Source organism: Cyprinodon tularosa, unplaced genomic scaffold (genome assembly GCF_016077235.1).
Source record: "Cyprinodon tularosa strain WSP-4 unplaced genomic scaffold, ASM1607723v1 ctg684, whole genome shotgun sequence".
NCBI classification, from domain to species: Eukaryota; Metazoa; Chordata; class Actinopteri; order Cyprinodontiformes; family Cyprinodontidae; genus Cyprinodon; species Cyprinodon tularosa.
The window spans coordinates 276,186-293,924 of record NW_024039434.1 but is presented as its reverse complement, the minus strand read 5'-3'; the positions used below and the strand labels follow the sequence as shown (position 1 = coordinate 293,924).

At 37.6% G+C, this 17,739-nt stretch overlaps 1 protein-coding gene across 1 annotated transcript; it reads right to left on the bottom strand.

Annotated features, from left to right (window-relative positions):
- Positions 1 to 7,640: 7,640 nt before the first annotated feature.
- On the bottom strand, positions 7,641 to 14,116 carry LOC119771660 (tripartite motif-containing protein 16-like). Its single transcript, XM_038267775.1, has 2 exons — positions 14,067 to 14,116; positions 7,641 to 9,338 (listed from the first exon to the last, which is right to left on the bottom strand). Exon 2 carries the CDS (start codon positions 9,334 to 9,336, stop codon positions 7,705 to 7,707), a length of 1,632 nt encoding a protein of 543 aa, XP_038123703.1. The 5' UTR covers positions 9,337 to 9,338; positions 14,067 to 14,116; the 3' UTR covers positions 7,641 to 7,704.
- Between the last annotated feature and the right edge of the window lie 3,623 nt (positions 14,117 to 17,739).

Below are 17,739 nucleotides of genomic sequence, written 5' to 3'. Positions count from 1 at the left end.
TTTAGCTCTTGGTGAAACTTGCTGTGTTTCCCTCTGCATTATATATTCTGAATTTGACCAATTTTGTGCAGGGAGTGTCAATGGTTCCACCTATCATAATGCTTGTAAACTAGATGGGGCGGGAACAAGGAAGCGCTTTAAACTGAACACTGCCTGTAAACCCTTAGCCATGATTGCGCAACTGAGAAGATTTGAAAAGCTTGTGTAGCTTATGAGAGGGTGTGGGTTTGAAGGATGATTAAGCAGATTTTTAAAAAATGATAAAAACAAAAATTATAACAACCTGAACAATGTTTGGTAGAGAAAAGGAGGGAATTGGGCAGACACCATAGAGTTCAGCAGGGTGGTCAAGAGGTCATTTTGAAAGGAGTCTGGGTTTTGGGGCACAAAAACTCTAAACATGCCCAGCTAGCTGTGTGTTAGGAGAACAATTTAATGTGTATTTCAGGCACAAATCGTGGTCAAACTGTGCATTCTGCACACACGTGGAATACATTCACAAGATGTTCCACTCAAAATATGATAATTAAAACTATTTAACATCAAGTCAAACATATTTCAGTCAACACTGTGGACTAAACCTATGAAAACTCAAATAAGCTAAGTAGTTACAATGCATACATAGAAGGAAAGGCAAATGAAAATGGACTTTGCCACACATGTACTCTCTATTGATCTCTATTTTGCAAAGCTGTCATATCTAGGAAAGAAACAGGGCTAATAAATTGGAAAACAAGTCTAACTCTATCATTTATAATGGAAGTTTTTTCTCGTAGCAGACCAGCTGAGGCCTTCCTCCAGGATGGTGTCACAGCCAAACAGAGCTAGAGGTCAGATTATGCTAATATGATGCGGAAAATTAATGAAAAGTTGAAGAATAGAAACAAAATAAATCAGAATGATGTAAAGTGATCCCTATGTCCTCCAGCAGTCTAAGTCTCTAGCAGCATGACTATAGATATGGCATAGAAAAACCTGAGCCATTCTACTGTAACAATAAGCTTTATTAAAAATGAAAGCTTTAAGCCTAGCCTTAAAAGTAGACAAGTTGTCTGACGAAAAATCTGCCTAAAACTGGTTGTTGCTTTCACACGAGGGGCGATTGATAACCCAAAAAATGTCCTTACAATTCTACTTAAGAAATTCTAGAGTGCACTAGTCAACCTAAGCTCTGTTAATATTACTGGGAACAATCTGGTCTGTGATATAAGATGGAGCTGGGTTATTTAGAGATTTATTGGTGAGAATAAAGCATTAATCTTTAAAGGTTATTTCATTAGCTGTGTCCACATGGAATTGGGGGGAGTGTTGGCCTAGCGGTTAGAGCAGTGCACTTTTGTTCTAAGAAGGTTCAAGTCACCAGTTTGATCCCCACAGCCAGCACTCTGGGCTCCTGAGCAAGACCCTTAACCCCACATTGCTCCCAGGGCGCCGCAAATAGCAGATCACTGCTCCCCAAAGGGATGGGTTAAATGCAGAGAGTGAATTTTGTTGCTTTATATTTGACAATATAGTGACAATAAAGTTTAATTCTATTCTAAAGTCACAGATACTTAAGTTAATCCAAACAGATGGAATAGGAAATTTGTTTTCTTCATTAAAGCTGAACTCTTCTCTGAAGCATTTATCCTCTCACTAATGGTACTTGTGAGTTTAGTTTAGTTTACTCAGAAAAGAAACTAATATGAAGTCTATAGTTTACAATAAATGCAGTCAGCTGTCACACCCATTTTCTTTGGTTTACAGGAGGAAAAAGAAAGTATGGATAAAACGAGCGGTTATCAAGCAGAGATAATTAAACCAGATAAGGTGTTTTACTTTTGTTTAGCTGAAAAGATTTGTCAAATTTTTTGTTTCACTTTCAAAGTTTTATCCATGTTTTTAATCCACATCTTTAAGGGCAGTAAGAATCAGACAAATTGCGTAATCCATTCTGAACCAGTTTAGAGCTATAACTGATAGAACTGAAAAAGGTAAGAGGATATCCAACATTACTCTCTACAGAGCACTCATGGACTCCTATCTTTGAGACAGGCCTCATCATCCCATCAGATAATGACATATTTCCCTGAAAGCTACAGGTGATACTGACCCCAGCTGGCAAAGCACAGAAACACTTGGTAAACAATCACCATTAACTAATAAAATAAATCCCATAAATATATCCAAAATAATCTAATTTTCATCCTCCAACCCAAAATGTACCAACAATGCAGAAAACTGAAACTATATTTATGATATATTTGGTTTGATCACAGTTACTCATTTATCACCAAGCAGTGGAATCTCCCAACCTCTGAATATAGCCACAGTTTAAAGTATGTTTTATGCTTTAAAGTAACACATCCATACATACACATAAGGAAAGTGCTGGTAATGGGATTGGTTCTTTTGTAGAGCTGTTGATAAAACTTTTGCCCTGTCTCTTTCTCTGGTTTGGTTTATGTCAGACTGGTGTTGCGGGGGTCCTGCTGCCATGTCTGATGCTGCCCTCACTGCTGCCAACATTTTTGCACTTAGATCCAAACTGTGCTTTTACCCTCTTTGTCATTATTATCCTCATCTTTGAATGACAAATTTAGACCCCAGGTCACACAATAGCATTGATTTGTAATAAAGGAGCATAGATGATTTCACTTTCCTCACCAAAATATATTATTTTTTATGCAAATCTACATTGCAGTCTCATGAAATAAAGTTAATAGTGAAATAGAGAAAGCATGTCCTTTTTTATGTACTTGGGAGCCAGAATCTTGAGATGCTTGGCCAAAAACTACAGGAAAGGACAGGGAAATAAAGGTGTCTGATTTTTGTTTACTGGGCTGCAACACAATTTTCAATCATAGAATGTAAAAAAATATTATTGACTTTCTGGTCTAAGAGATAATTAGCTAAGAGCGGTGCCGTGTCCAACAAATAGCTGCTTGTAATTGGTTAAAAAAGTAAACAAGGATCAGAGTGCCGTCAAGGTACATTGAAAGAAAGTTAGCATGTAACGTACAGGATATTGGACCCAGGAAACAGCTCAGACAGGTCAGTGGAATGCAACAGATTTTATTAATAATGAGTGGCACAGGGAGCATGCAGGCGGCTCTCAGTCAGGAAATCCCCTGTGGCGGAGACAACAGGTTAGTGATCAGCAATAGGAGAACTAGAGAGGGAGTGAGGCGGGATCACTAACCTGTAACTGGGTCTCAGAGTGGGCGACTGGCACCGTTTTGGGTCCGGGACAGGAGTCCGTACGATGAAGGGGCTTGTGGAAGTGGTGGCCGTTGAGCGGCGGATGGTTAGCTGAGGACTGAGGCCGATGAGTTCCAGTGACAGTTTGTTTATAGATTCCAGAGATGGGGTCCAAGAAAAGGTACAGAGGGGCAATCCAGAAGAGAGGTCCAGGTCCGATCGAGGGTCCGTTAACTGGCAGGTTGAGAGAAGCAGAGGAGTTAGGCAGACTCGGTTACTCATGGACTGAGTGGGGGTTCAGGCTCACACGCAGTCAATCCAAGGCAGAACTGATGCAAGGGTTCAGAGGCAGATCTGGTTTGGATTCAGGGCAGGCAGACAGGATCAGATAAGGGATCAGGCTCGGTGAAAAAAGGCAAAAACAGGTCCGGTAACAGGTAGGCAGGCAAAATATAAAAATGCTGGAAGGTACTCAATAGTTGGTTTGAGACAATCTGGCACTGGGAACAGATCCAAATGAGCTATATATAGAGGTGGGACCAACTAGTGATAATCGCAGGCAGGGTGGAGTGAGCAGGTGTGTAGAGTTGGAGATTAAGCCAGCACCAGTGCCAAGATCGTCACAAGCATCATGCCAAGACACAAGGCCTCGTTTAACTCTGAACGGAAAAAAGAGCATGGTGGTCAGATCGCATTCCATGGCTTCTGTCAATGTGATGTGGACGTAAGCAGTCAAGGGAAAATTGCAAATGAACGGCATGCAAGTACTGATTTACATAAAAGTAATAAACGTGTGGCAGGTAACTCTTCAAAGAGGACTTATTTCATTTAGTTTTGTCGTCCCTGGATGTCAAAATAACTTCTGCGTAGCTGTGCAATGTGTACTATACTGAAGCACTTTAAAAAAGTTGTACTTTTAAGCAGTAGAATGTTTTTGTCAGGTCTAAGCACCTAAAACATCATACATACATACAGGGAAAGAAAAAGGCACAGAGACAATTAGTTTAGTTTTACTCGCGAGGAGAGTAGGAAGGGACTGCACAGTACAGGTCTCCACCCCACTCTGCCGGTCTTCAGCTTTCTCCTCGCTATTTATTGAAGTCAGGGGATGTCCCTAATTACACAAGCTGAGGTTTTACTAAGGGAAAGGGAAACAAAATGCTCTTACTTTAAACCTCAACACATATGTTAAAACAAAGCATGTGGTTGTTTTACAATTAAATTCGTTCCAATAACACGTGTAGAAGAAATATGTAATAGAGGATGTTCAGGCCTCTTTTACAACCCAACATGTGATAGAGGATGTCCAAGCTTCTTTCACAACCCGTCCGTTGCATGACCTTTATCTGGAACGATCTTTAGCAAGAGTTAATAAGTGATGAATCACACATTATACATCATGATAGTTCATTAGTACACAACCCATGAAACACAAACGGAGTAAGAGTGTAAATAGAATATTTCTAACAGGTTTTACAATCTGTTTTGTTGTACACATATAAAGTTTGGCTCTTTTTATTATGTTACCTGGTAAATAAAAAAATAAAAAAATGTGGCATCCTGCATGTTAAATGATTAATTTCAGTGGTCACTTTTTGCACACCACAATGTATTGAATAAATACAAATTATTTTTGTCTTTTCATTAATATTGCCTACTCAGCCTCACAAGTATCCTTTTAAACCCCTCAAAATTGTTCTATAAATTGATTCTTATGTGCACCTTATTAATTTAGACTAAGACAACTTTTATTGCCATTTTGTAGACACGGAGTATATACAAAACAAAATTTTGTTTAGTACAGCTTTCCAGACAGTAAATGAACATTTCCAATCCATAAAGTGCAGCAGCGATCAAATATAAACAGTGTGGGAGAAAAAAAAACATGATGCATTTTATTGATATGCCACATAATGTCCTCCTTTATGGAGCTGTAAAAATGGTCATCCTATGCACGACATTTGGTATTTGCCAGAGAATACCAGGTTCGGTAAATTCGCCACTGTGTTCTTCATAGATGCAGCAGGTTCTCACTGAGCACATGACAGAGTCTGGAGAAACTGTAGTGAGAGATCCGCTGCCTGCAACATCTTTCAGCATGACCAGTTTGGCAGTGGGTCAGTAATGGTGTGGGGGTGGCATTTCTTTGGAGGGTCGCACAGCCCTCCATGTGCTTATCAGAGGTAACATAGTTACCATTAGGTACCGAGATGAGGTCCTCAGACCCCTTATGAGACCATATGCTGTTGAAGCTTGCCCTGGATTCATCCTAATGCAGGACAATGCTAGGCTTCATATGGCTGGAGTGAGTCAGCAGTTCCTGCAAGATGAAGGCAATGAAGCTGTGGACTGACCCATCCGTTTTATAGACCTGAATACGATTGAGCCTATCTGGGACATCCATTCACCAACATTACATTACACCACAGACTGTGCAGGATTTTGTGGAGGATTTAGTCCAGGTCTGGGAGGAGATCCCTCAGGAGAACATCAGTCACCTCATCAGGAGTATGTCCAGGCATTGTAGGGAGGTGATACACATGTGGAGGCCACACAAAATACTGAGCCTCATGTGACCTATTGTAAGGACATTACATCAAAGTTTGATATGCCTGTAGTGTGTTTTTCCACTTTTGTGTGACTCCAAATTCAGGCCTCTGTTGGTTAAGAAATTGGATTTCCATTGATTTTTGTGCGATTTGTTGTCAGCACATTCCAATATGTACAAAGCATTTAATGAGAATATTTCCTCCATTCAGATCTAGTGTTCCCTATGTTTTTTTTTTAGCATAATATTTCTTCCTTTTCATGTTTAAAAGATAAAATCAACTAAATCTAACAGTTTAGTATTTTGATCTGATTCTATCTGAAAAAGTACATTAACATATTAACTTTTCCAGGGCCGGGTCGCAGAGGCAGCAGTCTAAGCTGCCACCGTGGATAAGCAAGCGGATAAGCGGAAGGAAAAGGATGGATGGATGGAATCTTATCCCCAAACATAAAAAAGTATCCTGATTAATTATCAGGGTCATCTTCATTACCTTAAGCTGTTACATTATTGCTCACAATCACATTATTTGCAGGTTCAGCTCCATAAATATGATTAAAAGGAAGTTAGATCCTTTCACCCTTGTTCCACAAACAATGGATCACTAAATGTAAAAATTAATGTGGTTTTGTGGATTTATTAAAGGGAGAACACCACTCAGTAAAACAGAGAAACATCAATATTTGTCTTTGCAAATTTATTCTGTCATAAAGGATTTGAAGGCACTTGGTTTTAGAAAGGAAAAAGCCCTTATTTATAAATGCAAACACATTTATAAATAACTTGAGGAACAAAAAAAGAGAGATGCCTTCCAGAAATCCAGAGCTCCGCCTCATTCTGGTTCGGGTTATTTATCCTAACAATCTGTCTTAGCCGACATTGGTGCAGATCTAGATTATAAATCTTCTGACTTCAAATCTTAAGACATATATAGTAGAAGAAAAAAAAAGAATGCTAAAAGGACAGAATGTAGCTCTTCTTACGACAAACTATAGATAACGCAAAACATTTTCAGAAAAACCAGGTAAATTTAACATAGATTAAACATCTTCATTTTAACAGCAAAACATTTGATAAAGAAACTTCAAAGAGTTTAGTTCCTAAATCAAATTATAAATCAAACCTTACTTAAAGTCAAGTAGTTTTTTGGAATTGAAGACTCACGTGAAATCTTATTAACCAATAAGTAATCATGGTTTCAGACTTCAAATGGTTTATTTAATGAAACAAAACGTGAATCTAAACAGCAGATCTCCGACTGGTCTGATCATCCTTAAACTGGGCGAGGATCTCCACTGGATAAAACCTTTCATTCTCTCAGTGTGAATCCAGTAGTGAATATCTCAATGAAAGCAGTCATCCTGGATGAACTCAGCTTTGGTCTCTAGGGGCTGAACGGCTCAAACAAAGTTGGCTGAAACCTTTTGGACAGAATGGTGAACAAAAATATATCTGAAAACGTTTAAAACCCCTAAAACTAATTTTAACAACTTAGTGAACCACTGAATGCCAGTTTTGTGTTTTTCCAGTCCTAAATTTAAACAAAAACAGAGACACCCTTCTATACTGAAGAATCCATGCACTGACTAATAAACCGTTATTGTTTCGTAAAAGATCAGACTATCTAACTAAAGTGGAGAAAGGCTTCATTCAGTAAGCCAGTTTGAATGCTATTATGACTGATCATTGATTAGTAATGGGCCAAAGCTCAATAACCACTAAAGAAGCAGAACCTTAGAGAATTTCCATAAACATGAACAGGCATTCAAAAAAAAAAAAATTCACAATAGCTTCATAGACATAAACATCCCTCCTATAATGCTTTAAATTTAACTACTTTAACACAATAAAAAAGATGAAGTACACAGCAGATCTCTGAACAGTTTGGAACAACAATGATCTCTTTGCAGCAACGAAGGAGAATAAAGCAAGTGGAAACCCAGTCCACATTTTAAACAACTGGACTTCGGATCAATCTATTTTAGTTTAACAAACTCAGCAGAGTCTCCGTCATCAGAAAGCCAAACTCCAGCATATAGAGGCTGAGTGAATGTGGTCTGGACTCTATGGAGGAGAGTCATGGTTCCAGAGATGCTGTAGAAAGACAGAATACCTGCTCTGTCATCCAGATACACTCCTATTCTGGAGGAAACTGGACCTGATACTGGAGTTTTAACACTGTTGTGCCAAAAGGTGTAGGATCCTTCCTCACATTGTAAAGCCCACGAGTTGTTGTTGAATCCAAAAACACAATCCTGGGACGTTCCTTTTCTGCTGATGTTCTTGTATGCAACTGCAACATAAACTGCTTCCCCGATCCACTCCACCTCCCAGTAACAACGTCCAGTCAGACTGTTTCTGCTCAGTATTTCCCACCATCGAGTAAATCTGTCTGGATGATCAGGATACAACTGTAGCTGCTCCATTAATGTTACTTTTCTGTTCTTCTTAGATAGCAAGATATACCTGTTTGCTGTGTTTGGATCCAGTTTGATTTTTTTTGAATAGGTTAATAATTCCATCCTGGTTTTTGGTTCTGATTTCGAGAGTAAAACATCCACTTCAGTGGCTGACAGTGAGATACCTGTCCATGCATTTCTCAGCATGTCCTGTAGTTCATCACTCAGCTGTGAAACATCTTTAATTGGCCATAAATGGATGCTGGATGAGTGTGTAGACTCACTGAGTGCTGACAGTGAGGGGTAGTTCTGGAGAAACTGGGTGTGATCCTCTGTGATTGAGAGCTTCTCCAGCTCAGCATCTTTCCTCTTCAGCTCAGTGATCTCCTGCTCCAGCTTCTCCTGAAGCTCTTTGACTCGACTCACTTCAGTTTCCTGCTGGGATCTGATCTGCTGCTTCACATCAGAGCTTCTTTTCTGCAGGAGACGGATCAGCTCATTGTAGATCTTCTCACTGTCCTCCACTGCTTTATCAGCAGAGCCATTGATGGCCTCCACCTCCTGTTGAAGCATCTTCACATCTTTCTCCTGGTCCTGGATTCTCTGCTGGATTTGTTGTTGTCTCACCTGGAGCTCCTTCTGCTTCTCAGTCCTTTCTGCTGCAGCTGGGACTGTTTCATGGCCTTTATGTTCATCCATAGTGCAGAGATAACAGATACACTGCTGATCAGTACGACAGAAGATCTTCATCACCTCATCATGGTGAGAGCAGAAGTTCTCCTGGAGATTCTTGGAGGGGTTGACCAGCTTGTGCTTCTTCAATGGTGGAGCATCATAATGAGGTTGGAGGTGATTCTCACAGTAGGAAGCAGGACAGTATAAACAGGACTTAACAGCTTTCCTTTTCCTCCCAGTGCAGACATCACAGGCCACATCTTCAGGTCCAGCATAGCAGTGATCAGCTGCAGCAGCTTGGGGATTTCTCTTATTCAGATCCTCCACTAACTCTGCTAACATGATATTTTTTTTCAGCACAGGCTTTCGTATGAAGATCTTCCTGCACTGAGGGCATTTGTAGATCCTCCTTTGACTATTAGTATCCCATGAGGCTTTAATGCAGTTCATACAGTAGCTGTGTCCACAGGGAATAGTCACTGGATTCTTCAGTAGATCCAAACAGATGGAACAGGAGACTTTTTCTTTTTCCATATTGCTTGTATATCTAAGAAGAAGAACATGAAAAGTATCATGATAAAATTACAGTTAAATTTACATTTTGGATAAAATTTCTGCATTTGAAGTCAATTTAGACAACGTTACTCTATGTTAGTATAGTAGATTATGAAATAGATATGTTGACTGAAAATTTCATGCAGAGAGGCAAAAAATATAGTAAATAAAAACCCAAATTTGTGACACACTGTTCCTTTAATGAGTTGATTTGTAATGATCAAACTAATGTATGTTCTCTTACTGAAACTTGGCTGTAGAAAGAGGATTATGTAAGCATAAATGAGGCAACTCTCGCTAATTATTTACATTTTCACGTACCCAGAAATTCTGGGCGAGGAGGAGGAGTAGCAACAATCTTTCAGTCTGACTTCCTGATTAGTCCAAGCCAGTTAGTATGTACAATTCTTTTTTAAATTTAACCCTTAGTTTCCACCATTTAAAATTGTAAAGTGACAAAACCTTTTTCACCACTTCCTTATTGTGAATGTTTAGATACATTTTCAGAGTTCCTATCTGGATCTAATTAAATAATTACCAAGTTAATATAGCGGAGCATTTCTTATCGACATTAGAGGCAATACCTTTAATGCAGCCTTTAATGCTATCTTAGACGATATTGGTTTGTTTCAAAATGTGAATAGTCCCACACATTCTCATCTTCATACTTTAGACCTTGTGCTGACATATAACATTAAATGTGACAAAATGACAGCATTTCCTCACAACTCTGTCCTATCTGACCACTTTTTAGTGACCTGTAAATTTAATCAGATGATGCATAAATGTTATAAACTTTAAACAATTTGTTCCAATTTTTATGTCCAGTGTTTCACTGAACAATGGAGCTGAGGGCAACCATTTAATTTGTTCCCCTTCACAAATTGATGATTTTGTTGATGGGTTTACTAGTTCCCTGCATACTGCCTTAGACAATGAAGTCCCTTTGAAAGTCCCTTCATTGAGAACATTGTCACTTTCTCAATTACCAGCTATTTCACACAATCAGCCTTCAGGACAGAAACCGCCTTCAGAAAACTACAGGTGCTGGTCATAAAATTAGAATATCATGAAAAAGTAGATTGATTTCAGTAATTCCATTTAAAAAGTGAAACTTGTATATTATATTCATACATTACATACAAACACATATATTTCAGATGTTTATTTTGTTTAATTTTGATGATTACAAATGACAACAAATGAAAATCTCAAATTCATCATATCAGAAAATTAGAATATTACTGAAGACCAATAAAAACAAAGGATTTATAGAAATGTTGGCCAACTGAAAAGTATGAACATGAAAAGTATGAGCATGTACAGCACTCAGTATTTAGTTGGGCCTCCTTTGGCCTGTATTACTGCAGCAATGCGGCGTGGCATGGAGTCGATCAGTCTGTGGCACTGCTCAGGTGTTATGATAGCCCAGGTTGCTCTAATAGTGGCTTTTAGCTCTTCTGAATTGTTGGGTCTGGTGTATTGCATCTTCTTCTTCAAAATACCCCATAGATTTTCTATGGGGTTAAGGTCAGGAGAGTTTGCTGGCCAATTAAGAACAGGGATACCATGGTCCTTTAACCAGGTACTGGTAGCTTTGGCACTGTGTGCAGGTGCCAAGTCCTGTTGGAAAATGAAATCTGCATCTCCAAAAAGTTGGTCAGCTGCAGGAAGCATGAAGTGCTCTAAAACTTCCTGGTATGTGGCTGCGTTGACCCTGGACCTCAGAAAACACAATGGACCAACACCAGCAGATGACATGGCACCCCAAACCATCACTGACTGTGGAAACTTTACACTGGACTTCAAGCAACGTGGATGAAGTGCCTCTCTTCTTTTCCTCCAGACTCTGGGACCTTGATTTCCAAAGGAAATGCAAAATTTACTTTCATCAGAGAACATGACTTTGGACCACTCATCAGCAGTCCAGTCCTGTTTCTCTTTAGACGCTTCTGACGCTGTCTGTGGTTCAAGAGTGGCTTGACACAAGGAATGCGACAGCAGAAACCCATGTCTTTCATACGTCTGTGTGTGGTGGTTCTTGAAGCACTCACTCCAGCTGCAGTCCACTCTTTGTGAATCTCCCCCACATTTTTGAATGGGTTTTGTTTCACAATCCTCTCCAGGGTGCAGTTATCTCTCTTGCTTGTACACTTTTTTCGACCACATCTTTTCCTTCCCTTCGCCTCTCTATTAATGTGCTTGGACACTGAGCTCTGTGAACAGCCAGCCTCTTTAGCGATGACCTTTTGTGTCTTGCCCTCCTTGTGCAAGGTGTCGATGGTCGTCTTTTGGACAACTGTCAAGTCAGCAGTCTTCCCCATGATTGTGTAGCCTATAGAACTAGACTGAAAGACCATTTAAAGGCTTTTGCAGGTGGTTTGAGTTAATTAGCTGATTAGAGTGTGGCACCAGGGGCCATCAATTTTGAACCTTTTCACAATATTCTAATTTTCTGATATGATGAATTTGAGATTTTCATTTGTTGTCATTTGTAATCATCAAAATTAAACAAAATAAACATCTGAAATATATGAGTTTGTATGTAATGTATGAATATAATATACAAGTTTCACTTTTTAAATGGAATTACTGAAATCAATCTACTTTTTCATGATATTCTAATTTTATGACCAGCACCTGTAGGGCTGTTTACTCCAAAATAACTGAAACTGCTCCAAGATCCTTGCTGAGTTTCTATATCTGTCAGTCCATCAGGTTGCATCAGAGGACAGTCCTGGGCTGTCCTCTGGACTCTGTACAGCAGGTGGGGGACAGGAGGGCCCTGTCCAAACTCATGTCTATGCTGGACCATGAGGACCACTCCTTGAAGGACACTCTCTCTGCTCTGGAGAGCAGCTTCAGTGAAAGACTGATACACCCTCGCTGTATAAAGGAGAGATTCCGCAGATCCTTTCTTCCTGCTGCTGTCAGACTGTACAACCAACAATGCTAGCTCCATATCAACCATATGTCCACCGTCACTTTAGCTGTTATTATTGCACATCTATTGTTTACTTCACTCATATTCATTTAACTCTGCAATAATTTATACAATCAATCATTTGCACAGAACTTTACTGTTGTCACTCTATACCAGTGTTTGTAACCTTAGCCTTAGCCATTTAACTGTTCACATCAAGTGTGATGGACTTGTCTGTATATACTTAATGTATATTTTTCATATATTTTTAATATTTTGTATTCTTTCTTTTTTCCTACTGTACTGTTCACTGTGATGCAACGCTGCAATTTCCCCACTGTGGGACAAATAAAGGATTATCTTATCTTATCTTATTAATTATCATATGCTCTTTTACCAAAGTTTGAGTAGGTGCCCTTAGGCTGCCGGTTTCAATGTCCTGCATGAAGAGCTCAGAGGAGAAAGGCCACATTTTTATTTATTTATTTATTTTAAGTTTTTACAGCACTAGTGGCTTGTTTTTTTTTGACAATTGGCTGACAGGAAATTGTGTATTTTATATTTTAAGTCATGCTTATTGTATAGTTTGTCCCATCATTTTGTTACCTTTTTTTTTTTTACCATTTTCTGACATAAATATGTATTTTTTTTCTCTTCTCAGTGTTCTTTAAATGTTTGTCCTTTTATTATTATATTTTCAATGTGTGTGTGTTTTTATGTCTCCTACACAGGGTATTAGTTCTGGTTTAGCAAATAGAATAGAAAATCCCTTTTTTGTCCCATAATGGGGAAATTGTGGGCCAAAGATGAAAAGAAAGCCAGACTACAAAGTTCGACATATCAGATCTAGTCCAGGAAGAAATTCAGCCATAAAATTATGTAACTTTTTTAATCTTCCAATATCGTTTGTAAGTTTACTCTACTAGGTTGGAATAATACAATCCGTGTTAAAAATATTATATGTTGTATATTGTTGAAATGTGCTAAAACATATTATTAAACTATTGTTTTTTAACTGGACCAAGCCTGCTGCCCAGATGCAAAAAAAAAGGCTCTGAAATAATCCTTTATTAAACTCTCATAAATAAAGGTCTATACTAAAATGGGTTTAAACCATTCATCTTTTAGTGCAGCCAGAAGTTTGAAGGTTCAATGCGTTGGAAGTTTTTGAACTGGACCTGTTCTAATGTGGTCCATATGCAAAAGAAAAAAACAAAGGCTTCTAATAAAATTTTACAAATCAAATTAAGGTTTCACAAATACAAAAGCAAATGTTAACGTTTCTACCATTTTTATGAAATACTATAATCCAGGTGTTAAAAATATACCTGCTTTAGTTTTTAAACTACTATCCTGAGCTATCTCTATAGTTATGCTGCTATGGGCTTAGACTGCTGGAGGACATAGGGACCCCCATTTCATCATTCTGCTCCATTCTATCTTTATTCTCCCACTCTGCAGAATCTGTTAGTTCAATCTGTAACGTTATGCTCTCTCTGCTGTTTCTGTTTTTAAACTACAACTGATTAAAGAGGCTGAATTAGGGAGTTTAAAAAAAAAGTGTAAGTTTAAAAAAAGGGGAATCTGAATGTCCAGTCAGAGGTAAACGTCTGTTTATTTCTGTCCTCGGGTTGTAAAAACCTTTTTATTCTATAAGATAACAATTGAACAAACCCTCAACTGCTTAAAATAAGTAGTGCCCCCTCTACATTTTAGGTTCCAGGTCTTAGCACTAGCAACATTTTCTATTTTAAACGTTTTTAGACAATAAAACTGTCGTATTTACCCTCGGTGAGCGCTTATCCAACAGAACTTCCTAAATTTCTTCCTCTTTTGATTGGCGACCAAGATGGATTAGCGCCACCAAGTGGTGAGGATCCTGTTTGGAGAAATATTTACACGTTGTTTGAAGCTTTTATCAGAAGATATGAAAATACCAGTTAAATGTTAAGGACTTTCTTGCTGCTATGAACCATGGTTGGGTTTTATAGAGAGAAAGTCATAATAATTCATTAAACTACTCTGATTTAGGGGCCAAAGTGATTTCATTTCACTTTGAGAGAAGAAACAGAAACATTTCAGAAGGTAAATAATGAGGAGGAGATGGAAAAGGTTTTTTTCCTACTCCTGCAGGGTTAAGTCATCAGCATGTTAAAAATTTTTCCAATAAAAGTAAGAATATGTAGTTATAGCATTGTTCTTTATAAGTCCATGTTTTAGTTATCAGGCTCCTCTCCTGTGGAACCAACTACCAGTTTTAGTCCGTGAGGCAGACACCCTGTCTACTTTTAAGGCTAGGCTTAAAACTTTCCTTTTTGTTAAAGCTTATAGTTAGAGTGGCTCAGGTTATCATGAGCTATCTCTATAGTTATGCTGCTATAGGCTTAGACTGCATAGGGACCCCCATTTCATCATTCTGCTTCATTCATTCTCTATTCTCCCACTCTGCTTAATCTATTAGATTAATCTCTAACATTCTGCTCTCTCCGCTTTTTCTCATAATAGTTTTGCCGCCTTTGTTCCTGTTTGGCTGTGACACCATCCTGGAAATCAGCTGTGCTGCTGCCATTAACACCATTGTTTATAGAAGTTGGAGATCGGCCTGTTTTTCAGTGTAGTCCTGTTTCTCTGACTGTGACTGGCTGGATGTGCTTTCTCCATCCTCTGACATGGGAGTTGGCTCGGGGATCGCCTGCCTTTTCCAGCTGCTTTTTGTGTCTCTGCTTCTGTCTCCTTGAACCCCGTCGGCCTCAGCAGATGGCCGCTCACACTGAGCCTGGTTCTGCTGGAGGTTTCTTCCTGTTAAATGGGAGTTTTTCCCTCTCCACTGTCGCTACAAGCATGCTTAGTGTGAGCGATTGACTTCGAGTCAATAAGTCGATGCAATCAACTGGTTTTTCATTAGATAGAAACATTTAGATTAATTTGATTGGATGATCTGGTGAACTGTAAAGTGCCATGAGATTACATGTGTTTTGAATTGATTCTATATAAATAAACTGAATTGAATTGAATTTCAAATGTATGCAGGTCTTTTTTTTTTATGTTTAATCAACAATGTCAATGGTGGTATGGATTTGTATTTGTTAGATCGTTCAGAACAAAAGTAAAATATCAGTAAAATATGAGTTAAGCTTATATCTGACAATTACAGCCTTAAAAAATTCTGTTGTTGTTGTTTTTTTTTAATCTTTCCTCTTTATTTGTTTCCTTCTTTTCCCTAAACTACTTTCCTTCTCAGTCCAGTCATTTCTCTCAATTTTTTCTGTCTTCCTATCTTTATTTCCTTGCTTCCCCCTTGTTTTGTCCGGTTTCCCTTTTCATTATTAAAATACTACATACTCATTTAAGACATGAGCTATGGTATTTTCTACAGGCTAAATATTTTCATTTTGAATTTAAACTGGTGTGCAAATAAGGGAAAATGTATTGAAGTATACAAATGTTCTCTTTGGTAAATGAAATGGACTTACAATAGAATGCTTATTTTATCACCAACATGCACTTGAAATGAAATAATTAAGACTTTTTGTGTTTTTATTTCCAAAGCAAAATCTTATTCCATTGACAGATCATTTTATTTAGCAACATAAATCTAGTGCAAATCAGAATCAGAAATACTTTAATAATTCCAGAGGGATTTTCTTTTGTTACACACTCCAGTTACAGTTTTAAATATATATATATATATATATATATATATATATATATATATATATATATATATATATATATATATATATATATATATATATATATATATATATATATATATATATATATATATATATATATATATATATATATATATATGGATATATATGCATATGTAAAACTAAATCCAAGTAAAGTACGATACGCTTGTATCTTCCTTTTTGCAGCTTTCACAATGCAGATTTTCACAGACCACCCTTTACTTAATATTTAAAGAGAAATAACTCTTGAAATATCTGCATTTATGTCTTTGTCTTTTTTTCTCTCACCAAGCTTTGTTACAACAGGTTCTTGACACATTCATGTGGTGTCTGACTGCTATTACATACAAATAAACTGTAGGGGAATCTATGAAGACATCCCAAGATGTCTCTCCATCAAGTTGTTGACCTAATCTGAAAGGGAGGGGGGGGGGGGGGCGCAAAAGATCATTGCTAGAGATGCTGATTGCCCAAAGGTACTGATAGGTCAAAGGTGGGTTCATAAAATGCCCATCAGGCTTGAGAGGAATACTAAGGAATACAGATTATTCTGCATATACTCCAGTATATGCAGAATAATCAGAAATATGGCCTACATAGAAAAAATAGACCTGTAATGAAGTTTGCTAATGTGGCAATAAAGGTCCCAGACTATAGATAAAATTGGGGAGCAGAATTTTTGTTCTTGTTCAGTGTTACATTTTTCTGTTAAGTGAAAACATTGGGTGCCATGTAATCTGCAGGGTTTAATCGAATGCATTTTTCTGAAATCCACATTCAGTGCAGCCATCTATGAGGACCTTATAATGCATTGTTTCCTTCTGCTAAGAAACTTTGTGGAGTTGTTGGAACCGGCGAATCGGCCTGACCAGAACCACATACAGAATGTAAATATAAGATGAGAGACATAATATCCAACAATGCTGATGACTTTAAGGTTGTGGGATGATCACATTTATGCTACAATGCTTTGATGCAGTCACTCAGGCAAAAAAGTAGCCCAATGAATGGATATGAATGAACAAAATTCACAGAGGCCTGATGTTTCTGTTTGAAAAATCCATTTTTGGTAACACTGTAACCATTGTGTAATGAATTTAGCACTAGAGTGTGACCGAATACGTTTCACCTTCTTGAATGAAAAGAAATATTGAACTTTTTCACAATATGTAATTCTTTTATAATCTACCTTATATTGTATAGTGATAAAATGCACTACAGCAATTAGAAAGGAAATTCAATTTTTTGAAATATGATTATTTTATAATCATATGTATATTTTACTAAACTGCTATGAATTATTCTGATATATTACAAATCTATGACATTGTTATAACTAAATTCAGTAAAGTTAAGCATATCTATAATAAGATTATACATATTTATGTGCTGTATTTTTCTTTATAAAGTCTATGAAAACTAAATGTATAGAAGTATAAGCGTGAAAAAAAATGTGCGCTTTCTGTTGTTTTCCCTTTTCTGCCGCTAGGTGGCAACATTTGACTAATTTAAACCATAGAAAAACAGCATGAAGTCCATTGATGCAAAAGAGATTTATTATGATTTTCAAAGTAAAATACAAATGTTAGTATTTTCCTGTTAAACGCGTGTAAACGATACAGGTTTCGTGAAATGTAGACATTTTCTGATAAAGTTACTACAAAATTAGAGTTTCGAATTTAGCTGGGGTGATTTGATACATTGTGTAAAACTCAGTTGGGATTTTATTTCTAAAAGTCATTTCCGGAAGTTCATTGCCTCATT

Coding starts and splice junctions, on each gene's coding strand:
- LOC119771660 (XM_038267775.1), bottom strand. CDS start 9,336: ATGGAAAAAGAAAAAGTCTCCTGTTCCATCTGTTTGGATCTACTGAAG.